Raw genomic sequence first — 23379 nt, 5'->3', positions numbered from 1 at the left:
AACTATACAGGATTTTTAAAAAATTATGATGTGCCCAACAAAGAAGGAAGCAGGGTGGAATCTGGTTCTGGGGAAATGAAGCCGGGTGAATGATGTGTATTTCAGTGGAGAGAATCTGGGTAATACTGGTCAGAATATAATCAAGTTTAAAGAAGTTGCAGAAAGGGATTAAAAAACAAAGGTGAAAATATTCAACTGGAAATAGCTAAATTCAGTGATTTGAGAATGGATCTAATGCAAGTGGACTTGAAATAGTGATTGCTCATTGTCAATGTCAGGCCTGAAGGTTGAAGTAGGCCTGGTATTAGCCAAGAATTTTCCTATAAGGAGGAAATGACATCCAAATGTACACTATTTAATTGCCAAAGGGAAAAGAGATTAAAGTAAATTAGAAAGTAAATTAAAAGTGCCAGGTCAGAATCCAATATGAAAGCAGAGTGGAATACAAAATGAAGGAGTGAGTTAATAAAGGGACAGTGAATATGGATTTGTTAAAGGGAAAATTGTGTCTGACTAATCTGATTGAGTTACTTGAAGAAGAAGTTGAGGAAGATAAGGTAGTAAATATTGCACATATGGACTTTCAAAAGAAATTTGTGAAAAGTAAAATTAGAGGTTTACTCAGTGTTGTAGGCTTTGCTGTTCAGCCTTTTAATTGACCACAACTTTACCCTTCAAGTAACCAGGCCATGTCACAGAGTTCTTTTAAAAGATGATTTATTGCAAGCTATATAGCAAGGACCCTGGAAAGCTATAGGTCAGTGCCAGTAACGAGTCAGAGTCCAGATTTCAGGAATGCACAAGCAGTTGTAGTTTCAAATTCAATTACAAGTAATTAGCATAAACCAATTAAGGTATAGGTGTTATCTCTATCCACTCTGTTATTGATTAAGGTTACATCATTCACAAGATACTGATACTGAAACTGATCATAATCACCTCAAGCTTGCTTAAGCCCACCTTCCACAATAGCACTTCTGCTATGCCTTCAATTTTCCTCAGCCAAGAATTCCTCTTTACAGTGGTTGGCAGGCTCTCAACCATATTCATTCTATTTCCCACATTTCAGCTCTCAACTCTTTGCCTTCCTACCCAGAACCATGCTACAGTTCCCCTTGTCCTCACCTTCCACCCACCATTCTTCATATTCAACAGATCATCCCCACCATTTTCACCACCTTTTGCATCACCAAACACATTTTATCCTCCCACCTCCTTTCAGTATTTCCAAGGAACTTGTCCCTCCGTGAAACTCTGCCCCTTTCATCTATTATGCCTAACACCCCCTCATTTTCCCACGGCATTATCCCAGGTAAGCACCGTGAATGCAATACCTGCTCTATATATCCTTCAAGTGAAATAAGTGATCTAATTTTATCTCTTTCAATGTAGTATGCTGTACTCGCTGCTCCCACTGTAGTTTCCTGTAATTGAGGAGACCAGAGGCAGATCAGAACACATTCTTTCAAACAGTAAACACGCTGAACTTCCTGTCACCTGACTACTCCAAGCTTTGCCTTGTGTACTTTTCCAATGAACTTAGTGACAGATCAAGGAACAGCACCTGATTTTTCACTGAGGCATTTTACACTAAGTTCAATATGTTCATTTTCCTCTGCTCCCATTTTATTCAGATGGAAATTTGTTCATGATTCTGCTTTTTCTCATTTGTATCTTTTACTTCTTCACTTGTCCCATTCCCAAATCCTTTTAACTTGTAACAGGAATCCCCTTTAATATTTAATCCTTCCTGCCTTCTATCCTAGTACAGACATTCAGTCTGCTGCCTAAATCAGATTGATGTGCTGCCATCACATAGTAAAGTGAGTTTTTCAAAGAAAAAGTTTCATGAGTTTCAGTTTCCTTCAGAACATGTTACTTCTTTAATGCTGACCTAAAGAATGAGATAGAGTGATAGGACACAATCTTATCAATCTCGGTCCATCCGATTTTCTGCGAAGCGAGGTAGTAAGAATGGGCGAGGCAAAAAATAAAGTTCGCTCCTGGTTTCTCACCTCCCCCAACATACTGGCATTGATTTGATTTATTATTGTCATATGTATTAGTATACAGTGAAATGTTTCTTCGTGGCAAGGACACACACTCCAGCTTCTCTGGGGTGTATTAAGTAATTTTTGATTAGATTTATTATTGTCACATATATTAGCATACAGTGAAAAGTATTGTTTCTTGCACACTATACTGACAAAGCATACCGTTCATACAGAAGGAAAGCACAGAATGCAGAATGTAGTGTTACAATCATAGCTAGGATGTAGAGAAAGCTCAACTTAATGCAAGGTAAGTCCATTCAAAAGTCTAACAGCAGTAGGGAAAAAGATATTTTTGAGTTGTTTGGTATGTGGCCTCAGACTTTTGTATCTTTTTCCCAATGGAAGAAGGTGGAAGAGAGAATGTCCGGGGTGCATGGAGTCCTTAATTATGCTGGCTGCTTTGCCAAGGCAGCAGGAAGTGTAGTCAATAGATGGGAGGCTGGTTTGCGGATGGGTTGGGCTACATTCACGACCTTTTGTAGTTCCTTGCAGTCTTGGGCAGAGCAGGAGCCATACCAAACTATGATACAACGTTGGTGAGAGTCATAGCTCACAAGCCAAATTTTCTTAGTCTTATAGAAAGTAAAGGTATTGGTGGACTTTCCTAACAATTGTATTGGCATGGGGGAACCAGGACAGGCTGTTGGTGATCTGGATATCTAAAAACTTGAAGCTCTTGGCCCTTTCTACTTCATCCCCATTGATGTAGACAGGGGCATGTTCTCCTTTACGCTTCCTGAAGTCGATGACAATCTCCTTCGTTTTGTTAACATTGAGGGAGAGGTTATTGTTGCTGCACCAGTTTACCAGATTCTCTATCTCATTCCTATACTTTGTCTTGTCATTGTTTGAGATCTGGCCCACTGTGGTGGTATCATCTGCAAATTTAAAAATTGAATTGGAATGGAATTTGGTCACGTAGTCATGGATGTACAAGGAGTATAGTAGGGGGCTCAGAACACAGGCTTGTGGGGCACTGGTGTTGAGGATGATCATGGAGGAGGTGTTGTTGCCTACCCTTACTGATTGTGGTCTGTGGATTAGGAAGCTCAGGATCCCGTCGCAGAGGGAGGAGCCGAGGCCCAGATCACGGAGCTTGGAAATGAGTTTCGTAGGAATAATGGCGTTGAAGGCTGAGCTGTAGTCTGACATAGGTATTCTTGTTATCTAGGTGTTACAGGGTTGAGTGCAGGGCCAGGGAGATTGCGTCTGCTGTGGACCTGTTGCGACGATAGGCAAACTGTAGTGAATTCAGGTCATCCAGGAGACTGGAATTGATTAGTGCTATGACTAACCTTACGAAGCATTTCATAATGATGGATGTCAGAGCCACTGGCCGATAGTCATTAAGGCATGCTGCTTGATTTTCTTAGGTACCAAGATGATAATCATCTTCTTGAAGCAGATATGGATCTCAGATTGTTGTATTGTTGTAAAGAGAGATAGTGGCACTGCCTTGCCAGCGAAATTGGCTTTGCATCCTTTCATTTAAATATTAATGACATAATTTAAATGTCATTGATGAATCCCAGACGCTATCATTGGGACTCACCTCCTTTTACCACTTCGTTGGCCAAGGTTCTCTCCAGCAAGACTCACGTGTGGGACAGCACAGTGGCGCAGTGGTTAGCATTGATGCCGCACAGTGCCATGGACCCCAGTTCAATTCCTGGCTTGGGTCATTGTCTACGTGGAGTTTGCATGTTCTCCCCCTGTTTGTGTGGGTTTCCTCCATAGTCGTTAAGATGTGCTGATTAGGTGTATTGGCCGTGCTAAATTCTCCCTCAGTGTACCTGAGCAGGTGCCAGTGTGTGTGGCGACTAGGGTGGTGGGGGGCAGAGTGAGGGCAGCGCTGAATGGGGTGGAGGTATGATGGGCTTACACAAGGGGGGAGCTCTGTAGGGCTGGGAGGGAGGGTATTCCGCCAGGGTGGAAGGGAAGGGGAATTCTGCCAAGGGGGATGAGGATGGGGGGGGGAGGGGGCGATTGGCAGGGGGTGGGAGAGAGGGAATGTGCCAGTCTGCAGTCGGGGACAACTCTTGGCACTGGAAGAGCAACAAGTTTCAGATGGACAAATGAGTGTCTTTTATCAAGTTGATGATCCTCCAGCAGCAGCAGCTGATGTTGTCTTGGTGTGTGTCCGTGGGAACAGTCCGTGGAGCACAGAATCCTGTGTCACAGAGCTGGTCAGAATGAACCTCAACAAAAGCCACCTCATCTCTCTTCAGGCCTCATTTGCAAATTACATTCCACAAGGCGGTGGACAACAGTCTCTTCCCAAACACAGTCACCTTGAGGGCAATGTACAGATGGAGCGAGACTCCAGGTGTGTGGGAAGGATCTAACGGGGATGGCCTTTCTTACCACCCTCAGTGAAGCCAAGTCTTGGTGTTTGATTGAAAGTTCTGGTGATGAGGCATTCTGCCAAATGACCTTGATATTCTACTCAGGGAACTATCCAACAGGATCCACCATCTCCATTTCCTGCAGATCCTATAAGACATTCTGCACAGACCACTGTCTGATGGACTTGTGGTCAAAGGTATTTCTCTGCATAAATGTTTCCACGATGGTGGTACTGAACAGACCAACTATTTGGATTGCCCCATGGCAGCATGCCCTGATCCATCCTTCACAACGCTGGGGACAGGTAGAACCTCAGCATACATTTGCATACGGAGGATCTACGCACAGCTTGATGCTGCTACACCCAAAGGTGGCATCAGGATTGGGGCCATGTTGAACATGTCTTTTTCCCAACTTCTCCATCCGTGTGAATGGGGTCCCCTCAGATGACACCGTAAATGTCTCAGGTGAGTGCTGCAGTGCAGGAGTGAGGAATGGGCCAGATGTGTGTCACATACAGTAACATCGAGAGCGCCTCACACCTGGTGACCAGGTTCTGACCTGCAATGAAGAGGGAATGTCTCTTCCTCATACCCAGTTTTTGGTTCACTATAGTTACTCGCACCCTGCAGTTTCTGACAGGCACCCTCGCCCTTCTGAACCATATCCCCAGCACATTAAGGCACTCTGATCTGACAGTGAAAGGGACAAGGGATAGGCCCAGTTCCCAAGAACACTGCCTCACTCTTGCCACGATTTACTGTGGCACCTGAGACCAGTTTGAACTGGTCACAGACGTAGATCACAGTCTGCGCACCCACAACGGATCCCAGCAGAAGACGATGACATCACCCTCGACACAGTTATCTTGTCTCTGTATGATGAGTACACAATTTTATAATCGAGTTGTTCATTAGAGCAGGGACCAATAGAAAATCCTCATGTAAAAGTCATACCAGTGTTCCTTAACATCATTGATCCTCATAGAAAACCTAAATTAAGTCCTTTCAGATGTTTCTTGCCTAGAAAAACCAATGTACAAGTTGAAATGCTGCATATATGTATTGCTAGCTGCTATAATTTACAAAATAAATCAGTAAATGTAAACTGTGGATACCTTAGGATCTTTCTCATTAGAAAAAAAATATTATAAATAGAAATGCTGTACTGTATATTCCTAAATGTTTACATTCATAAATCAAATAACCTGTAAAATAATAAATTTATAAATAAGAAAATACAAGATAAATATAAATATTAAAAATTGCAGCCCAGATTGTGCTCCATCTAGTGGTGGAACTTGGTTAGAGCAGGGAACAGCTTAAGCAGTTGGGACAAAAATATAAAATGCTGGAAAATCTCAGCAGGTCTGACAGCATCTGTAGAGAGAGAACATAAGAACATAAGAAATAGGAGCAGGAGTAGGCCATCTGGCCCTTCGAGCCTGCCCCGCCATTCAATAAGATCATGGCTGATCTGTCGTGGCTCAGTTCCACTTTCCCGCCCTCTCCCCATAACCCTTAATCCCCTCTCTTATCAAAAACCCATCAACCCGCTTCTTAAAAATATTTAGCGAGGCAGCCTCCACCACTTCAACGGGCAGAGAATTCCAGAGATTCACCACCCTTTGAGTGAAGAAGTTCCTCCTCAACTCCGTTCTGAACCGCCCCCCCTCTATCTTGAGGCTGTGCCCCCTAGTCCTACTGTCTTTTTTGAGCGGGAAGAGTCTTTCCACCTCTATCCTATCCATCCCATTCATCATCTTATACGCCTCAATGAGATCTCCCCTCATTCTTCTAAACTCTAACGAGTACAAGCCTAGTTTATTCAGCCTCTCCTCATAGCTCAACCCCCTCAACTCCGGTATCAGCCTAGTAAACCTCCTCTGCACTCCCTCCAAGGCCAAAATATCCTTGCGCAGGTGCGGCGCCCAAAACTGCACACAGTACTCCAGCTGCGGCCTCACCAATGCCCTATACAGCTGCAGCAAGACCTCCCTACTTTTATATTCAATCCCCCTCGCTATGAAGGCCAGCATCCCATTCGCCTTCCTGACCACCTGCTGCACCTGCAGGCTGGGTTTTTGCGACTCATGCACAAGGACCCCGAGGTCCCTCTGCACCGTCGCCTGCTGCAGTTTTTCGCCACGTAAGTAATAGTCCTTCCTACCAAAGTGGACCACCTCACACTTGCCAACATTAAATTCCATTTGCCATTTCCTGGCCCATTCGCCCAGCCTATCTAGATCCTTCTGCAGACTCTCCACACCCTCCGCACAATTAACAGAGCCAACATTACAAGTTGAGCAGCTCTGACAAAGTTGTACAGTAAAAGGTCATCCATTAACCTTCTGAAGGACCAGCTTACCCTGCACTCTGTCAACTTCCATAAACAAACACTGCACCACCAACTGTTTACAGTTTTTTCATTCATTCATGGGACATGCGTGTCGATAGCTGGCCAGCATTTATTGCCCATTCCTAGTTACCCTTGGAGGGCAGTTGAGATTCAGCCACATTGCTGGGCTTTGGAGTCACATGTAGGCCAGACCAAGTAAGGATGGCAGATTTCCTTCCTTAAAAGACATTAGTGAACCAGATGGGTTTTTCTGACAATCGACAACAGCTTTGTGGTCATCAGTAGATTTATAATTCCAGATATTTTTTATTGAATTCAAATTCCATCATCTGCCATGACAGGATTTGAACCCAGGTCCCCAGAACATGAGCTGGGTTTCTGGATTAATACTCTAGTGATAATGCCACTAAGCCATTGACTCCCTATAAATCTGGGACAAGTACATCCAGCAAAACTGTTACGGCAAATAGCTGAAAAGAGCATTGTCTAAAATCAGTTTCCCTTACAGTTTTTAGTCAAGCTCTCCATATTTCTGGATGTCAGAGGACCCACCAAAGCCTCTCTCTCCTCCACTCACCCCAAACAGCCCCTCTCCTCACATATGCCCCACAACCCAAGCATTTAACCGCAGGCAACATTTTAACTGTCCAGTGGGAACTATTGGTTCCAATCTTCAGGTAATCCCTGGTTTCATTTTTTTTTAAAAGCTCACTGCAAAATCAAAAAGCTGCCTGAAAGTCAAAAGCAACAGTCCCCACTGGCAGTACTTTTATTAAAAAAAGTCAGCCTTTCAGATCAGAAAGAAAATTGCAAATGGCGGATTTCTGAAACCTCAATGTCAGAAATCTACCATTTGGCTGAAGTCTCACATCCTATGATGAAATTAATTTTTTGCTTACACACCCATCCAGCGAGCTTCTTAACACCACATTTTATTTTGTTGCCTACCGCACAATCTGTTTTAACCCTTACACGGTGGACAAATAACTACGAGTAGACATCTTGTTAGTACAACCAATATTTATTTAAACCCACACAATCAATAATCACCCACCTGACCAGCAATAAGTTATCTTACAGGAGATACTAAAGTTCAAGTCCAATACGAGACCTTGACTTAACTTAGCGTGACTGGCAAGTACCCAAACAGATATTGGCCTTTATCTGTGCGCTGGTCTTGGTAGTCATCTGTGTAGTCTGGTCCTTTGGTCTGGTGTGGCACTCTGGCTCTGATCTTCCTTCCTTCTTTCTTGTGTGTGGTGGCTCTCTGTTGTTGTAGCTCATTCGTGGGGTCAGAGAGAGAGAGAGATTCCTGGTTGTGCAGCACCCTTTATACCCTGTTTGGTTTCACGCCCCCTTTTAGCCATTGCCAATCAATTGATCAGGACTTGATCACTCTGATCAATAAGAGTCTAATCAGGTGCTACCACTCCGACATCTGGGTGTGGCCCCAATGGCTATGTCTGTAGGTACTGGAGGCACATAGGTCACATACCTCCCTCCAAAATAAGGGTTCACTGTGCCCTTATGTCTGGTACACAACCCAGTGTGACCAGAAAGTTTCTGTCATCCTGGAGATGAAACAAGCCAGTGTGACTATAAAGTCTCTTTCATCCTGGAGATGACCCATATCCTGTTTATTCACTTGTCAGGGTTGCGGTCTGTTTGTCTCTGTCTTTAAACTGTAGCCTGTCGTTTTAGTTCTTGCCCAATTGTCCCAGAGTGTTTTACAAATCGCCACTTTAGACGGCCCGTTTGGCCACAATTTTGTTGTGTTTTTTTTCTCCTGCAACCGTAGCCCCCAATTTGAAGTCATCAACGAATTTTGAAATTTTACATCTGCTTTCCAAGTCCAAATGGTTGTTGTAAATGATAGGAACATAGGATTTAGGAGTAGAAGTAGGCAAATTCAGCTCTTTAAGCCTGCTCCACCATTCAATCAGATCATGGCTGATCTCTCCCTGGTCTCAAATCCACCTCCCTATCTGTTCCCTATATCCTCTATCCCTTTTTTTTATTAGAAATATATCTATCTCCTTCTTGAAACCATCCAATGATTCAGACTTCACCTGGCTAGGTGGCACAAATTCACTACCCTCTGCGAGAAGTAATTCCCCCTCATCTCAGTTTTAAATCTACTGCCTCTCGACTCATACCTGTGATCTCTTGTTTTAGATTGCCCCCAAGAAGAAACATTTGGTCTACATCTACTCTATCAATCCCTTTTCAAATTGTATTTCGCTCAAGCAGATCCCCCCTCATCCTGCTAAATTCCAGCAATACTGAGCCCAAACTGTTTAAACTCTCCTTGTACATCAACCCTCATCCGCTGCTCACGGGGAGGGGGTGTGGTTTGATGGATGACGTGGCAGGGAACTGTTGTCAGTGAGCATGGATGGGAAGGTCTGGCAGTGAGATGGCGAGGGAGCAGTGTGGTCACTGAGGGCGAAGATATATAGAATGGTGGTGGGGTGGTAGTGTAGGAGGGAGAGAGGACTGTGGGCCAATGGGTGTCACTGAAGGTAGGTTAATAGTCTGCGGTGGTGTTGAGCAGATGTATCGATGAGAGAGGAGAATTTAAGAGCAGGGAGTGGGATTGACATTATTTGTCCACAAGATGGGGTGAATTTGATGAAAGAGTGTTTTCTTTTTGTTTGCGAGGCTCTCTCTCTGTCTCTGTCTCTCTCTCTCTCTCTCTCTGTGTCTCTGTGTGTGCGTGTGTGTGTATCTCTTTCTCTGTGTCTCTCTCTCTCTCTTATGTGTCTCCGTATTTGTGTGTGTGTGTGTGTGTGTGTGTGTGTGTGTCTCTCAGTCTCTGTCCCTCTCTCGCTCCATCTCTCATTCTCTCTCTGACTCTCTCTTTCTCCATCCCTCCCTCTCTCTCTGTCTCTCAGTGACAGGCGGCACGACGGCACAGTGGTTAGCACTGCACCTCACAGCGCCAGGGACCCAAGTTCAATCCCAGCCTTGGGTGACTGAACATAACATAAGAAATAGGAGCAGGAGTAGGCCATCTAGCCCTTCGAGCCTGCCCTGCCATTCAATAAGATCATGGCTGATCTGTCGTGGCTCAGTTCCACATTCCCGCCCTCTCCCCATAACCCTTAATCCCCTTGCCTATCAAAAACCTATCAACCCGCGTCTTAAAAATATTTAGCGAGGCAGCCTCCACCACTTCAACGGGCAGAGAATTCCAGAGATTCACCACCCTTTGAGTGAAGAAGTTCCCCCTCAACTCCGTTCTAAACCGCCCCCCCTTTATCTTGAGGCTGTGCCCTCTAGTCCTGCTGTCCTTTCTGAGCAGGAAGAGCCTCTCCACCTCTATCCTATCCATCCCATTCAACATCTTATACGTCTCAATGAGATCTCCCCTCATTCTTCTAAACTCTAACGAGTACAAACCTAGTTTATTCAGCCTCTCCTCATAGTTCAACACCCTCAACTCCGGAATCAGCCTAGTAAACCTCCTCTGCACTCCCTCCAAGGCCAAAATATCCTTGTGTAAGTGTGGCGACCAAAACTGCACATAGTACTCCAGCTGCGGCCTCACCAGTGCCCTATACAGCTGCAGCAAGACCTCCCTACTTTTATATTCAATCCCCCTCGCTATGAAGGCCAGCATCCCATTCGCCTTCCTGACCACCTGCTGCACCTGGAGGCTGGGTTTTTGCGACTCATGCACAAGGACCCCGAGGTCCCTCTGCACCGTCGCATGCTGCAGTTTTTCGCCACATAAGTAATAGTCCTTCCTACCATTATTCCTACCAAAGTGGACAACCTCACATTTGCCAACATTAAATTCCATTTGCCAGTTCCTGGCCCATTCACCCAGCCTATCTAGATCCTTCTGCAGACTCTCCACACCCTCCGCACAATTTGCCGTTCCACCAATCTTGGTGTCATCAGCAAATTTCGACACCATACACTCGGTTCCCTCCTCCAGATCATCTATATAAATGGTGAATAGCTGAGGCCCCAACACCGACCCCTGGGGCACTCCACTAGTCACCAACCGCCAATCCGAATAGCACCCATTGACCCCCACTCTCTGCCTCCTATTTGACAGCCAATCCTCTATCCACGCTAACACCCTACCCCCAACTTCATGCCCCCTGACCTTCTGTAATAACCTCTTGTGAGGCACCTTGTCAAACGCCTTCTGAAAATCAAGAAACACCACATCCACCGGCTCTCTTCTATCCACCGCCCTAGACACATCCTCATAGAACTCCAATAAATTCGTCAGACACGACTTCTCCTTAACGAAACCGTGCTGCGTCTGCTCTACCAAACAATTCTCCTCAAGATGCCTCGCTATTTTCTCCTTGATCACGGATTCTAACATTTTACCTACAACAGACGTTAAACTAACCGGCCTATAATTCCTGGCCTATAACTGTCTTTATGGAACCTGCACATTTTCCCCATGTCTGCATGGGTTTTCTCCAAGCACTCTGGTTAAACCATACACTCCAAAGATGTGCGGGTTGCTTGGCCATGCTAAACTGCCCCGACAGATACCCGATGCCATAGGAAATTTGTGTGTGAAACTGGCTGGGTGTCACATACTTTCCAAATTACTCATGAGCCACGCCTATCTCCAACTGGAGCTTGAGGTGTCACCCAGCAAGTGCGTCACCATAAATATTCACAAAGGACTGCACGAGTACACTCGCTCGCCCTTTCAGGTGTCTTCAGTTTGTGCCATTTTTTAAAGGGTAGTGAAGAGTGGCAATCTATCTCGGTGACATTTAAATCTCAGGAGCTATTGCATTTGGAGAGTTTGGAAGAGACTTTACAGCATTTTTCTGATGGTGGCATCCAATTAAAAAGAGAAAAATTGTGTTCAAGTCAATGAAGGAGTGTACTTTGGGTAAAGAGTTGACAAAGATGGATTACACTCTGTCGAAGAGTAGGCAAAGATCATAAAAGGGGCTCCAACTCCAACTCCAAGGCACACGACAGAGGTGAAATCTTTCCTAGGTCTCATAAATTACTATGGAAAATTCACACAGAATTTGGTGACTCTGCTGACACCCCTTCACGTACTGTTAAAAAAAAACATAAATGGTTGTGGCAAATGCCACAAGGGAAAGTCAAACAACAATTGCTGTCAACAAATATATTTGCCCATTATAACACACTGAAATCTCTCGCTGTAACCTGTGACATCTCAACTTATGGGATAGGAGCAGCATTATTGCACTTTTGGGATAATGAGACAGAACATCCAATCGCTTATGCATCATAAAGCCTGGCAGATGCAGAGAGGGAGTATGCCCAGGTCGAAAAACAAGGTCTGGCCCTGGTGTTCGTGGTGAAAATGTTCCACCATTACAACTATGGTCAGCATTTCACCTTAGTAAACGATTACAAACCTCAGTTAGGCCTGTTTAAGAAAGACAAGGTGATTCCTCCCATCGCATCAACTCAGATCCAACACTGGACACTGCTATTAGGTGCATTTGAATATACCTTAGAACACTGTCCAAAGAGACAGATAGCCAACACAGATGCCTTGAGCTGACTGCCACTACCCATCAGCCTGTCTTCTGCTGGATGAAATCATCATGAATTTAAACTTCATGAACGCTCTGCCAGTGTTAAAATCTCGACTTCCAAGTTTGATTTTAGTACAAACACACATTAATACAAAATACTTAACTGACAGATTGTTTTTATTTTACTTGCTAGCAAGGGGTTTGATTCTTGGCACAATAGGCCAGAAACACCACTCCACCAGACAAAGAAAATCATCCTGGTTTATACAATTCTTCAGCTCATGGTCAGTTGGACACAATCCAATTAAAAGTGTTATAAATGACATACTTTACATATTGATATAATGGAAAAAGTACTGAACCACCCTCATCTATAAGCTCATGATACCTTGTGGGATACCCAATATATCATTCCTAAGCCTGTCCTCTGTACTTAGTCAGACATCGTGTCTCTATTTTTGATAGCAGCCTCACAAAGCATCTTCACTAAAACATTCTCCCATGGGCATCCTTTAATTGATAAACGGGAGCCAACCAAAGCTATTAGTATTTATGGCCTTGTCAGTGAAGTTAACTGAATCTCTAAGGGATGTGGTCAACTCATCTTGCCTTCAGGATATTCCCCAATTATAGCCCTAAGTTTTGTTTATTGCCAACATATTGAAACACACATATAGATTGCTGAACAATTCATGACTGAGCTTTTTATCACTACCTACAATTAAAAGGGGTATCATCATGTTACCATTAATTCTTGTCAGTTCCCACTAAGCCCCCTACCGTAACTCTTTCGTTAGCTGAGACCTTAATATCTTTCTGACTCGATTTTGATTAAAAACAGTGAAGGCAGCTTCATTAAAACTCAGTCTTGTATCAGTTGTTTCTGATAAGGTGTCTGGTGAAGCAATTAAGTCTCCTTTATGGCCTTGTGATTCCAACAATTTGGAGCTTTAAAGGAATGTATCTAATATATGTTTGGTATCAAAGGGACACTGTAACTCTGCATCTAAGTTTCTTTGTTTAATTTCTAAAAATGTATATAAGATATATTTATATGTATGGACCAACTGAAGGTATTACACGTACCTTTAAAACTACTACAAAGTTTTTAAAACACCTCATTACAATTACGAGAACTTGCTCCCCATTGATTTAAAGTGAATCCTACATTTAAGTTAATTAAACAAAAACTCTAGCGGAGTCTGCCAATTTTTTGTAGCCCTTTTCTCTTCTATCTTTCTACACCAGTATCCGCCAAGCAATTGCGGATACATTGACATCCCCTGACTTTGCTTCAAATTAAAGCTTTAAAAACAAAAACAATCTGAAGCAAATCGTGAACATCACTAAGCAGTGAACAAGATATGGATTCCAAGTGGAAGCAGAACATTGCTCAGTTGCTTGGAGTTACCATTATAAATTTCAGCAACGTAGTCCTCAATGGGAAATCTTTGTGGCATTAGTTGTACATATCCTGTTCTAAGAACATTGTTGAAATGATAAAGAAAACCTAATAATAGGAATAATAGAAACAAAAAAAAATTCAAGAGCACACATTTATTCAATCCAAACAAATGGAAACAAATAATGTGCTTTAATATAGATTACACATTTCCTTCACCGTATTGGCATAGAATCCACAGAATCCCTACAGTGCAGAAGGAGGCCATTCAGCCCATCTAATGTGCATTGACTGTCTGAAAGAGCATCCTATTCAGCTCCCACCCACATACCCCCTCCCCCCATTTCTGTAACCAGAAGGTATAGGAACAGAATTAGGCCATTCAGCCCATTGAATCTGCTCCACCATTCAATCATAACTGATAAGTTTCTCAACCCCATTCTCCTTTCTTTTTCCCGTAACCTTCCATCCCCTTACCAATCAAGCCCATCCAGCTCTGTCTTAAATATACTCAATAACCTGGCCTTATAGCCTTCTAGCTAATCCATCTAACCTAAGCTGTTTGGACACATACACAACTACAAAACAAATCATTTTCCAGTTCATTATTATAAAACAATATGTCCCTCTTCCAATACATTTAGCAATTTCTTGAAGCAGGCATTCCTTTTCATAAAACTGTCTTATAACTGATGACTCATATCAACACATTTAAGCTAGCTAGAATCTCACAGAAAAATACCATACTTGACACATGTGGGGTTCTTTGAAGGCTAGGAGTTGCCAAAACTTCAGCTAATACGAGGACTCATGAAAGGACTATACATCCTTAAATCAAGACATACCAGAATATATGTTTAAATCAGAAATACCTGTTCAAGTCTCATTCTTATGTGCCTTTAAGCAGGCAGTTTTTTTCTCCTGTTAAACTGTTAGTCTGATCTGAGGTCATTTCACTTTTTGCCGGTAGTTTATTAGTGGCTTAAATCCCTAATTATTTGAAATTTTTCTAACCTACTAGGATTTTCTCCCCAACAATTCAATTTCCACTGTTTTCCTTCCATACTTAGGTGGTTTCAAAAATACTTCACTGTTAAATTGCTCGCCCTGCAGCAAGGCTGCTTTTATATCCATCAATCTACATGCCCAGGATATTGATAAAATGGCCTAAAAAATCTTCATGCTTACTTTCCCTGCAGTAGGGACGTCCACTGATATCTTGATCCCCAAGTCTTTCCCCAAAACCTTACACTCCTAGCCTAACTTTAGCCTTGAATGTGCTGTCAGGGGGCATCTTTTCTGTGCATTCCCACCCTTACGGCAGGAATTTCAGCCATGATCTTATTGAATGGCGGGGCAGGCTTGAAGGGCTAGATGGCCTACTCCTGCTCCTATTTCTTATGTTCTTATGTTTATGTTCTTAATTTCAGCATACACTCCAAATTCTCTCCAACTTCCCTGCTCTTCCTGTTTTGCTTCTTTTAACAACTTATCTTCCAATTTATTGGCCTCTCATGAGGGCTTTTATCTCTCATGACATTCCTACTTTGTTCTGTAGTTCTCTTTCTGGGCATGCTGTGACCTCTACTCGGCCTTTTCTCTCTTCCTGGATTGCATGATCTTTCTTGCATGTGATCAGAGTCCTATCTGCAAGTCCGAGATCTCTTCCTGGTATCACGGCCCCTTTCAGGTTCACGGTCAGAACTCATACCATTCTTTCTGGTCTTGCACATCTTTACCTCATTTTGCCAATCAACAGCCTTATCTCCTGTCCTTCATCCTGCACATTTATATTTCCAAGTGGCCGTTCCTGCTGTTCTTATGATGGTGACATCCCTCCACACATTTGCCCCTTCCAGCATGCATGTTATCTTTGTTCCTACTTTTGCATAAATGGCATTATCCGTCACTTTATCCTTGTTCATCAATCAATTATTTATTTACTATAGTCGGTTCCTCATTCTTGGCCATTACGTGCATTTGTGAAGTGAACAGCATCTTACGTCCTGTTCAGAATCTTTAAAGCTTTTTCATTTCAACTCAGTGCACCTAGTAATGCACTAAGACAGGTGTTGTTTATTTCCACAGCTAGTTATTCTTAGAATGGGTTGTTAGTCTGGTCAGTGAGAAGTTCTTCTTACAGTGTTTACCCCAGTCCAAGGCCGGCATCTCCACATCTTCACTTCTTGGTTGCGGTGGAATGGTTCCTGCATTGCTCAGCCCACATTCAGCCGGCCAATTCTGGGAAGCAGTTTCCCTATGGTCGAACAGAGAAGTGGATCTGGTCTTCATCGCGCAACTCGGTTTGAGGACTTAGGTGACCGCACTTCAAATTCACAATTAATTTACATGAAATGAAATCTGAGGAAATTACGGGGGAAAAAAAACCCTCAGCAGGTTTTTTTTTCGTGCCTCGCTCATATTGCAATTCACACAGCTCTGAATGGTGTTGTGGTTTAATGTGTCGACCAGGGTCAGTTTCTAAAGGTATTGCTAAACTGGGTCATTTGTGCGGCAGAGGATTGTTCTGTAATAATCTGAGGTTTCATCTGCTCTTTCGGCCTAATATTTAATCTGCTCATTTCACCCGGCAGAATATACCGCAGGGAAAAGCCTTTGAGTAATGAGCGTATTAAACACGACAGCAAGGCGGAAGTGTACGCCCAACTACAGTTTCAAAGTAGTCGGGTTCCCGTCTTAACTAATTTCTCAACATTTCTTCCAAATATGTCTAACCAAATGATGAAACGAGCAGAAACACCCGGAAGGAACAATAAGTGATCGTTGTGAAATGATTGGTCCTTGTCTTTGTCATTTCAAGGGCATTTCACCAGTTTTTTGTTCTGTTTTTTTTCCTGTTAGCAGTTACTTGACTGAGCGCTCAGTCTCAGGCCTTTACAGCTGCACCAATTCCGACATGCCAACTCAGCTTGGTGGTTTGGATGACACCTACCTCGGTTTCAGGAACAGAAACCAAAACTTACACCTCATCGAAAATCTGGCACAGTTGGATCATTTTAGAAGATATTCAGTTTAATAATGGAATTGTTAGGGCCCTTCATATCAGTGCTGGATCGACAGAGAAGCAATTCACCTGATGCCACTTCACTTAACTCTTTTCAGATAATCATCCAATTCCTTCTTGAATGGTTCAACTGTGCCCACTTCCCCCACACTGTCAGGCATTGCATTCCAGTTCCTAAACAATATGTTTTTTTTTCCTTTATGTCACTACTGCTTCTTTTGTCAATTAACTTAAATTCGTCCCCTCGATCCTTCCATCAATAGGAACAGTTTTAATTCTGTCCAGACCCCTCCTGATTTTGCATAGCTCTAAGAAATCTACACCCAACCTTTTCTCCAAGGAATACAGTCACAAGACCATTAGTGATTTTATTTTATGTATTATTGTCACATGTATTAGCATACAGTGAAAAGTATTGTTTCTTGCGTGCTATACAGGGAAAACATACCATTCATAGAGAAAGAAACGAGAGAGTGCAGAATGTAGTGTTACAGTCATAGCTAGAGAAAGATCAACTTAATGCCAGACCATTCAAGTCTCAAGCAACAGGGAAGAAGCTATTCCTGAGTTGGTTGGTACGTGAACTCAAAACTTCTGTATTTTTTTCCTGAAAGAAGAAGGTGGATGAGAGAATGTCTGGAGTGTGTGGGGTCCTTAATTATGCTGGCTGCTTTGCCGAGGCAACGGGATGTGTAGTCGGAGTCAATGAATGGGAGGCTGGTTTGCGTGATGGATCGGGCTATATTCACAACCTTTTGTAGTTTCTTGTGGTCTTGGCAGAGCAGGAGCCATACCAAGCTGTGATACAACCAAAAGAATGCTTTCTATGGTGCATCTGTAAAAGTTGGTGAGAGTCATGGCTGACATGCCAAATTTCCTTCGTCTTCTGAGAATGTGAATGCATTCACATTCACATTGAATGCATGTGAATTTCTTAACTGTAGCATCAGCATGGAGGGACCAGGACGGGTTGTTGGTGGTCTAGACACCTAAAAACTTGAAGCTGTTGACCCTTTCTACTTTGTCCCCATTGATGTGGGCAGGGCCATGTTCTCCTTTATGCTTCCTGAAGTGTTGGAGGGATTAGCAGTATAAGTACATGAGGGATAGGGCCTGGATGGGATTGTTGTGGGTGCAGGCTTGATGGGCTGAATGGCCTCCTACACCGTAGGGATTCTATGCTTCTCCACAAACGATCCACATAACTGAAGCTCATCATCCTTGGAACCACTCTGGTGAATCTTTTCCACACTCTCTCAAGGGCAACAGATAGCCCAGGATAAAGATACAAGTCTGGGAGCTCCTTCTAGAGCTGTCTGTCCACATGAATTTGAATCAGGTCCCTCCTTCACAGGAACACTGGGATTTTGGATTATTGAAGATTGCAGTAGCTAATGAGATCACACAAATGTGTTCCCTTCAGGATGATGGTCAGTCAGTATTGTGCTGTAATTTTGTTCTAGATTTTAGTCAGACTCATTCACTATGGGTTATCTGTAATGTTAATTGTACTAAGTTGGGGCCACGAAGTGATGTCAGGAAACTGGAAATCACATCAAACGAGTGGATTCAATCAGAGGTGCAGTGAGTTCTGAGACTTTTTGGATGGGTTACAGATATTTGATGGGGGCAGGGGGATGGTGTAGAAGTCAACATTTAGCTCCATTCAGCCTGGCTATCATTCAGTGAGATCATGGCCACACTCCTGTGACCTAATTAATGTGCCCTACATATCCTTCAATACATAAAATTGAAATTAGAATTCCCATATTGAGGGACATGTGGAGGTGTGCAAGTGAGAGATTTCAGTTAGCAGTATCAGCCTCACAGCACCAGGGACCAGGGTTCAATTTCCAGCTTGGGTCACTAACTGTGCAGAATCTGTATCTTGTCCCTGTGTCTGTGCGGCTTTCCAACCACAGTCCGAGTCTTGTTCTTGTTTCAGGTTCCAGATCCGCAGTATTGCTGCAGGAGCTTTGTCACAGTGCATCGTTGAGTGAGAAATGAAGGCTGCTCAGGAGCACGCTTAAAATCTGTGGGGACAGTGGAGCTGTTTGAGAAACATCCAAACTAATCATTAACTCAAGAGAGCTAAAGGTTATTTATTTATTAGTCACTTCAAAGTTAAAGTTAAGTAAGACATACATTAACACTGCAGTGAAGTTACTGTACTGGTTAGGTGCATTGGCTATGCCAGATTGTCCCTCAGTATACCTGAACAGGCGCTGGATTGTGGTGACGAAGGGATTTTCACAGTGGCTTCATTGCAATGTTGTGGCACAATGATTTAGCACTGCTGCCTCACAGTGCCAGAGACCTGGGTTTGACTCCTGGCTTGGGTGACTGTCTGTGTGGAGTTTGCACATTCTCTCTGTGTCTGCGTGGGTTTCCTCCAGGTGCTCTGGTTTCCTTCCACAATCTGAAAGATGTGCTGGTTCGGTGCATTAACCCAAACAGGTGCTGGAGTATGGCTGCTAGGGGAAATTTCACAGTAATTTCATTGCAGCGTTAATGTAAAGCCTTACTTGTGACTAATAAATAAAAGTTTAAACTTTAATGGAAGCCTACTTGTGACATGAATGAAGTCAGCTTTGAAAGTTAAGTGTCTGAAGATGAGTCACAAAACCGTAAGAGGGAGTAAAAACCCCTGAAAGTGAGTCACAGGAGGGGAATTCTTCGGCCTTCTCTCGTTCTTGTTTCAGGTTCCAGATCCTTTACTCTAATCACTAACTCCAGGGAGCTAAAGTTCACTTATTTGTTCGTCACTCCAAAGTTAAAGTTAAGTTTAGTCACAAGTGACTAACACTGCAACGAAGTTACTGCGAAATCCCCCTGAATACCATCCCCACCCCCACCATTTTCTGTTTCTTTCAAGACTTGCAACAGCTGCAGTATGCGGTGATGTGATTTTTTTTTTCTCTCTGGTGGGGGCAAGCAGGAACTGAATCAAGTCTTTCGTTGTTTTCTCGAGACGAGAGTTTTTGAACCGTTTCCAGCGGGTTGAATGCTGCCCCGCCTGCTCTATTTCAGGAAGTGCGACAGCCACACAAACCGTCACCAGGATCCGCCGCTCCGAATAAAGCGCCGAGGAGACTTCACTTCACACAGGGTTATGGCTGGGAAAGGTAAGACTGACTGACTGACAGAGGCCTCACTGACAGAGGAGGGGGAGGGGGAGGGGGAGGGGGAGGGGGAGGAGGGGGCGGGGGCGAGGGGGAGAAATAACCCCGGTGGACAAACGGGCCTGTCGGCTGCGGGGCTTTTCTTTTCTGTTGGTTGTCGAAGGGCCGGGAAAATGGCTCCAAAAAGGCGGCACCGAGCCAACAAAAACAAAAGATCCGAGAAGAAAGGCAGCGCACCCGGTGCTGGAGCTCATCTTGGCTCCTTGACAGGGTCGGAATAAACCACTCTGCGCCCCTCCCCCCGCTCCCTGAGTGGCAACGCGGCTGTACAGGCCGCAAACAGCCCTTCCGAAGGTCAACACCCCCAGGTCCAGGATGTACCACTCCAGGCCCCGGGGTTCAACCCCCCCCTCCCACCTCCCTCCTACCCCCCCACCCCCCTCCCTCCTGCCTCCCCACCCCCCTCCCTCCTGCCTCCCCACCCCCCTCCCTCCTGCCCTACCCCGCCCCCCTCCCTCCTGCCTTCCACCCCTTCTACCCACCCCCCCTCCCTCCTGCCCTCCACCCCTCCTGCACCCCCACCCCCCCTCCCTCCTGTCCTCCACCCCTTCTACCCCCCCATCCTCCTTCTACCGCCCCCCTCCACCCCTCCTTCTACCCCCACATCCACACCCCTGCCCTGGCCCTGGGGTTTAACTCCTAAAGCAAAGGAGAAGTTTGTCTATTTACTAGTCACTAGGCAGCCTACATTAACACTGCAATGAAGTTACTGTGAAATTCCTCTAGTTACCAAAGTCCGGCACCTGTTTGGGTCAGTGCACCTAACCAGCACATCTTTCGGACTCTGGGAGGAAACCGGAGCACCCGGAGGAAACCCGTGCAGACGCCAGGAGAACATGCAAACTCTGCACAGACAGTGACCCAAGCCGGGAATGCAACCCACGTCCCTGGTGCTGGGGCAGCAGTACTAACTACCTTGCCACCCACCTCCCAAGGTCCGGGGTTTGAACCCTCTGCCGTACCAACTCCAGGCCCATCCCAAGGCACAGCTTCCCTGTGATATCCATTGTTCATCAGCACCTTTAAAGAAGGGATAAAAGAAGAAGCGACAATTCCAGAAACCAAAAACACAAAACTTCTAATGAATATATGATCACTTTTGCTTTGCAATATATGATTGCATTTTACTGCCTTATTCACAGGGAGGGGTTACTAACATTGAACTAGGGCCAGAAAAAAGAGAAGATGCTGGCAAATCTCAGCCAGCCTGGCAGCATCTGTGGAGAGAGGATAGAGCCAGTGGGCAAGAACTGACAGCCTCGCTCGACCGAGACCGGAAATTCCCGCCTGAGGTCAATAGGCATTTCTGTTGTCGGCCCTTCGCCTGCTCCGGTAGTGGACAGGGTGGTCAACTTTCAGCATATGTTTCGACATTGGCTGTATTCTCTTTCCACAGAAACTGCCAGACCTGCTGAGATTTTCCAACGTTTCCCTGTTTTTGTTTCAGATTCCAGCATCTGCACTTAGTGCTGAACTGGGGCCCAGGGCTATCCTCCAGTACTACCACCATCACCAGCAGTGCTCCCCCCACCCCCATGATAGGTGGGCAGCTAAACATCAGACTGAGGATTATGAGGGACCCCTGTCCCGGCCACTTCAGGCCTCTCTACCTCCACCCGTGGCTGGGGAAGGGTGGGCAGATGAGACCCTAGCCTGCTCCTTCACCACTTTGGGCTGGTGTGGGTGAGGTTATTTCCTTTTGGAGGGGGGGCTGTCCTGTGTCCATTGGGATTACACTCCCTCCCCCAAACAGTACCCCTTCTCTCCTGAAGGAAAAAATGGAAAATAAAAATACTGATCAGAATTTGCCTTTACTTTAAAATGGAACACCAGTTTAAAAACTGGGAAATAAGTATTGGTCTGAACTTGTTTTTTTTCCCCCCTTCTTGGGGCTTTGTACTTTCTCCCCGGCCTCCAAAACTCGATTGCCCCAAGATCTCCGATTGCTCCCGCCCTCAGGTCCCTGATCAGACTTGCCTTTTAACCCGATGTTCTGCCTCCTCCTCACTTGTCGTCCCAGTAATGTTCTACTGAGTTCTGATGCTGCTAGGACTATACAGCAGTCCGCCAATCAAATTGGCTGCATCTTGGGGGTGGATTTCCCTGAGGGCAGAAGTCCCACCCTCAGTTTCCCAGCATATTGTTGCTGCAGGCCAATCTTTATAAAAGGCAATCAACGAGCCCAAGACTGACTTTTCTGCCCGCTCCATAACGTTCAACCTTTCATATCTCTTAACAAAAAACTTTCTGCGTTTGCTGGAAACTGAAACTGAAAGAGTAAATACTGGAAAATTCCAGGAGGTCACTGTAAAAACAGAAAAGAGCTGACGTTTTGTGTCCAGATGTCAAAGCTTGTGTTTTCGTGCATCTTGTTCTTTCCAGAGTTGATTGTGGAATTTGATTTACTATTGTCACATGTATTGATATACAGTGAAAAATATTGTTTCTTGTGCACTATACAGAGCATACAGTTCATAGTATGCATAGGGGAGAACAAATGGAGTTAGTGCAGAATGTAGTGTTGCAGTCATAGCTAGGGTGTGGAGAAAGATTAACTTAATATGAGATAGGTACATTCAAAAGTCTGATGGCAGCAGGATAGCCTTGGAGTGAATTATAGAGTCCCTACAGTGCGGAAGGAGGCTATTCTGCCCAATGAGTCTGCACCGACCACAATCCCACCCGGGCCCTATCCCCTTAACCCCAAGTATTTACCCTGCTATTCCCACTGACACTATGGGGCAATTTACAATGGCCAGTCTACCTGATCTGCACATCTTTGGACTGTGGGAGGCAACCAGAGGAAACCCATGCAGACACAGGGGGAACATGCAAACTCCACACAGACAGTGACCCGAGTCTCTGGCGCTGTGAGGCAGCAGTGCTAACCGCTGTGCCGCCCCAATATCGAGTGATGTTTGCAATAGTTCCTAGGCCTGGATGGAATGGATTTAATTGTTACCTGGCTGTTTTGTCCTATATTATTTTGCTTACAATTCTTTTATAAGAGTGGAATTTTGTCAACGGTTTTCCCCAGTGCGCATAGATCTGGATTTTGATGCTGGTGGTGTCCCATCAATGCTTTCGCTCTCTTTCATTCAAGGCTATAGATCAGGTGCTAGAATATGGGATTAGAATAGAATAATATTTAATGGCTGGTACAGACACAATGGACCCGAGGGCCTCTTTCTGTGCTGTTAAAATCTTGTACTCTATAACTCTGGTAACATTGTTGCCTGTCTAAAATTTTGGGCCCAGGAGCCACAGATATTTAATATAGGCAGTCAAGTATTTGTATGTAATGTTAAGCAATTTCTCAAGTTTATTAAGAAGCAATAGTTTAGATATGATGCTTTAGATACATAGATTTTTTTTTCGTAAGATCATGCCCTAAGTGCTGAATGAGTGAGTAAATGAGAGAGAATGGCATTATTTTTTGCGATGAACGGTGAGTCACAATCTTATGGAATTTAGTGTGATAAAGAAGCCTTGCTGCAATTCTCGCTAGAAT

General features: G+C 44.4%; 1 protein-coding gene and 1 long non-coding RNA gene across 6 annotated transcripts in view; one reads left to right on the top strand and one right to left on the bottom strand.

Annotated features, from left to right (window-relative positions):
- Positions 1 to 18632: 18632 nt before the first annotated feature.
- On the bottom strand, positions 18633 to 21960 carry LOC145353109 (uncharacterized). The gene is made up of 3 exons (XR_013888642.1): positions 21846 to 21960; positions 20796 to 20888; positions 18633 to 18719 (listed from the first exon to the last, which is right to left on the bottom strand). It is a non-coding gene; the product is annotated as an uncharacterized LOC145353109 (long non-coding RNA).
- The window catches only part of LOC145353107 (E3 ubiquitin-protein ligase DZIP3-like), a 162553-nt gene continuing 157885 nt past the window's right edge, over positions 18712 to 23379 (top strand). For all 5 annotated transcript variants that reach the window (XM_080203475.1, XM_080203474.1, XM_080203473.1 and 2 more), the window contains exon 1: positions 18712 to 19811. In XM_080203475.1, coding sequence (XP_080059601.1) covers positions 19691 to 19811 — 121 coding nt within the window. In that variant the 5' untranslated portion in view covers positions 18712 to 19690. The remainder of the gene's footprint in view (positions 19812 to 23379) is intronic.

Source organism: Carcharhinus amblyrhynchos, chromosome 15 (assembly GCF_965287045.1).
Source record: "Carcharhinus amblyrhynchos chromosome 15, sCarAmb.v2.hapA, whole genome shotgun sequence".
NCBI classification, from domain to species: domain Eukaryota; kingdom Metazoa; phylum Chordata; class Chondrichthyes; order Carcharhiniformes; family Carcharhinidae; genus Carcharhinus; species Carcharhinus amblyrhynchos.
Note: the sequence above shows the minus strand (reverse complement) of the source record. Positions and strands in the feature narration are given on the sequence as shown.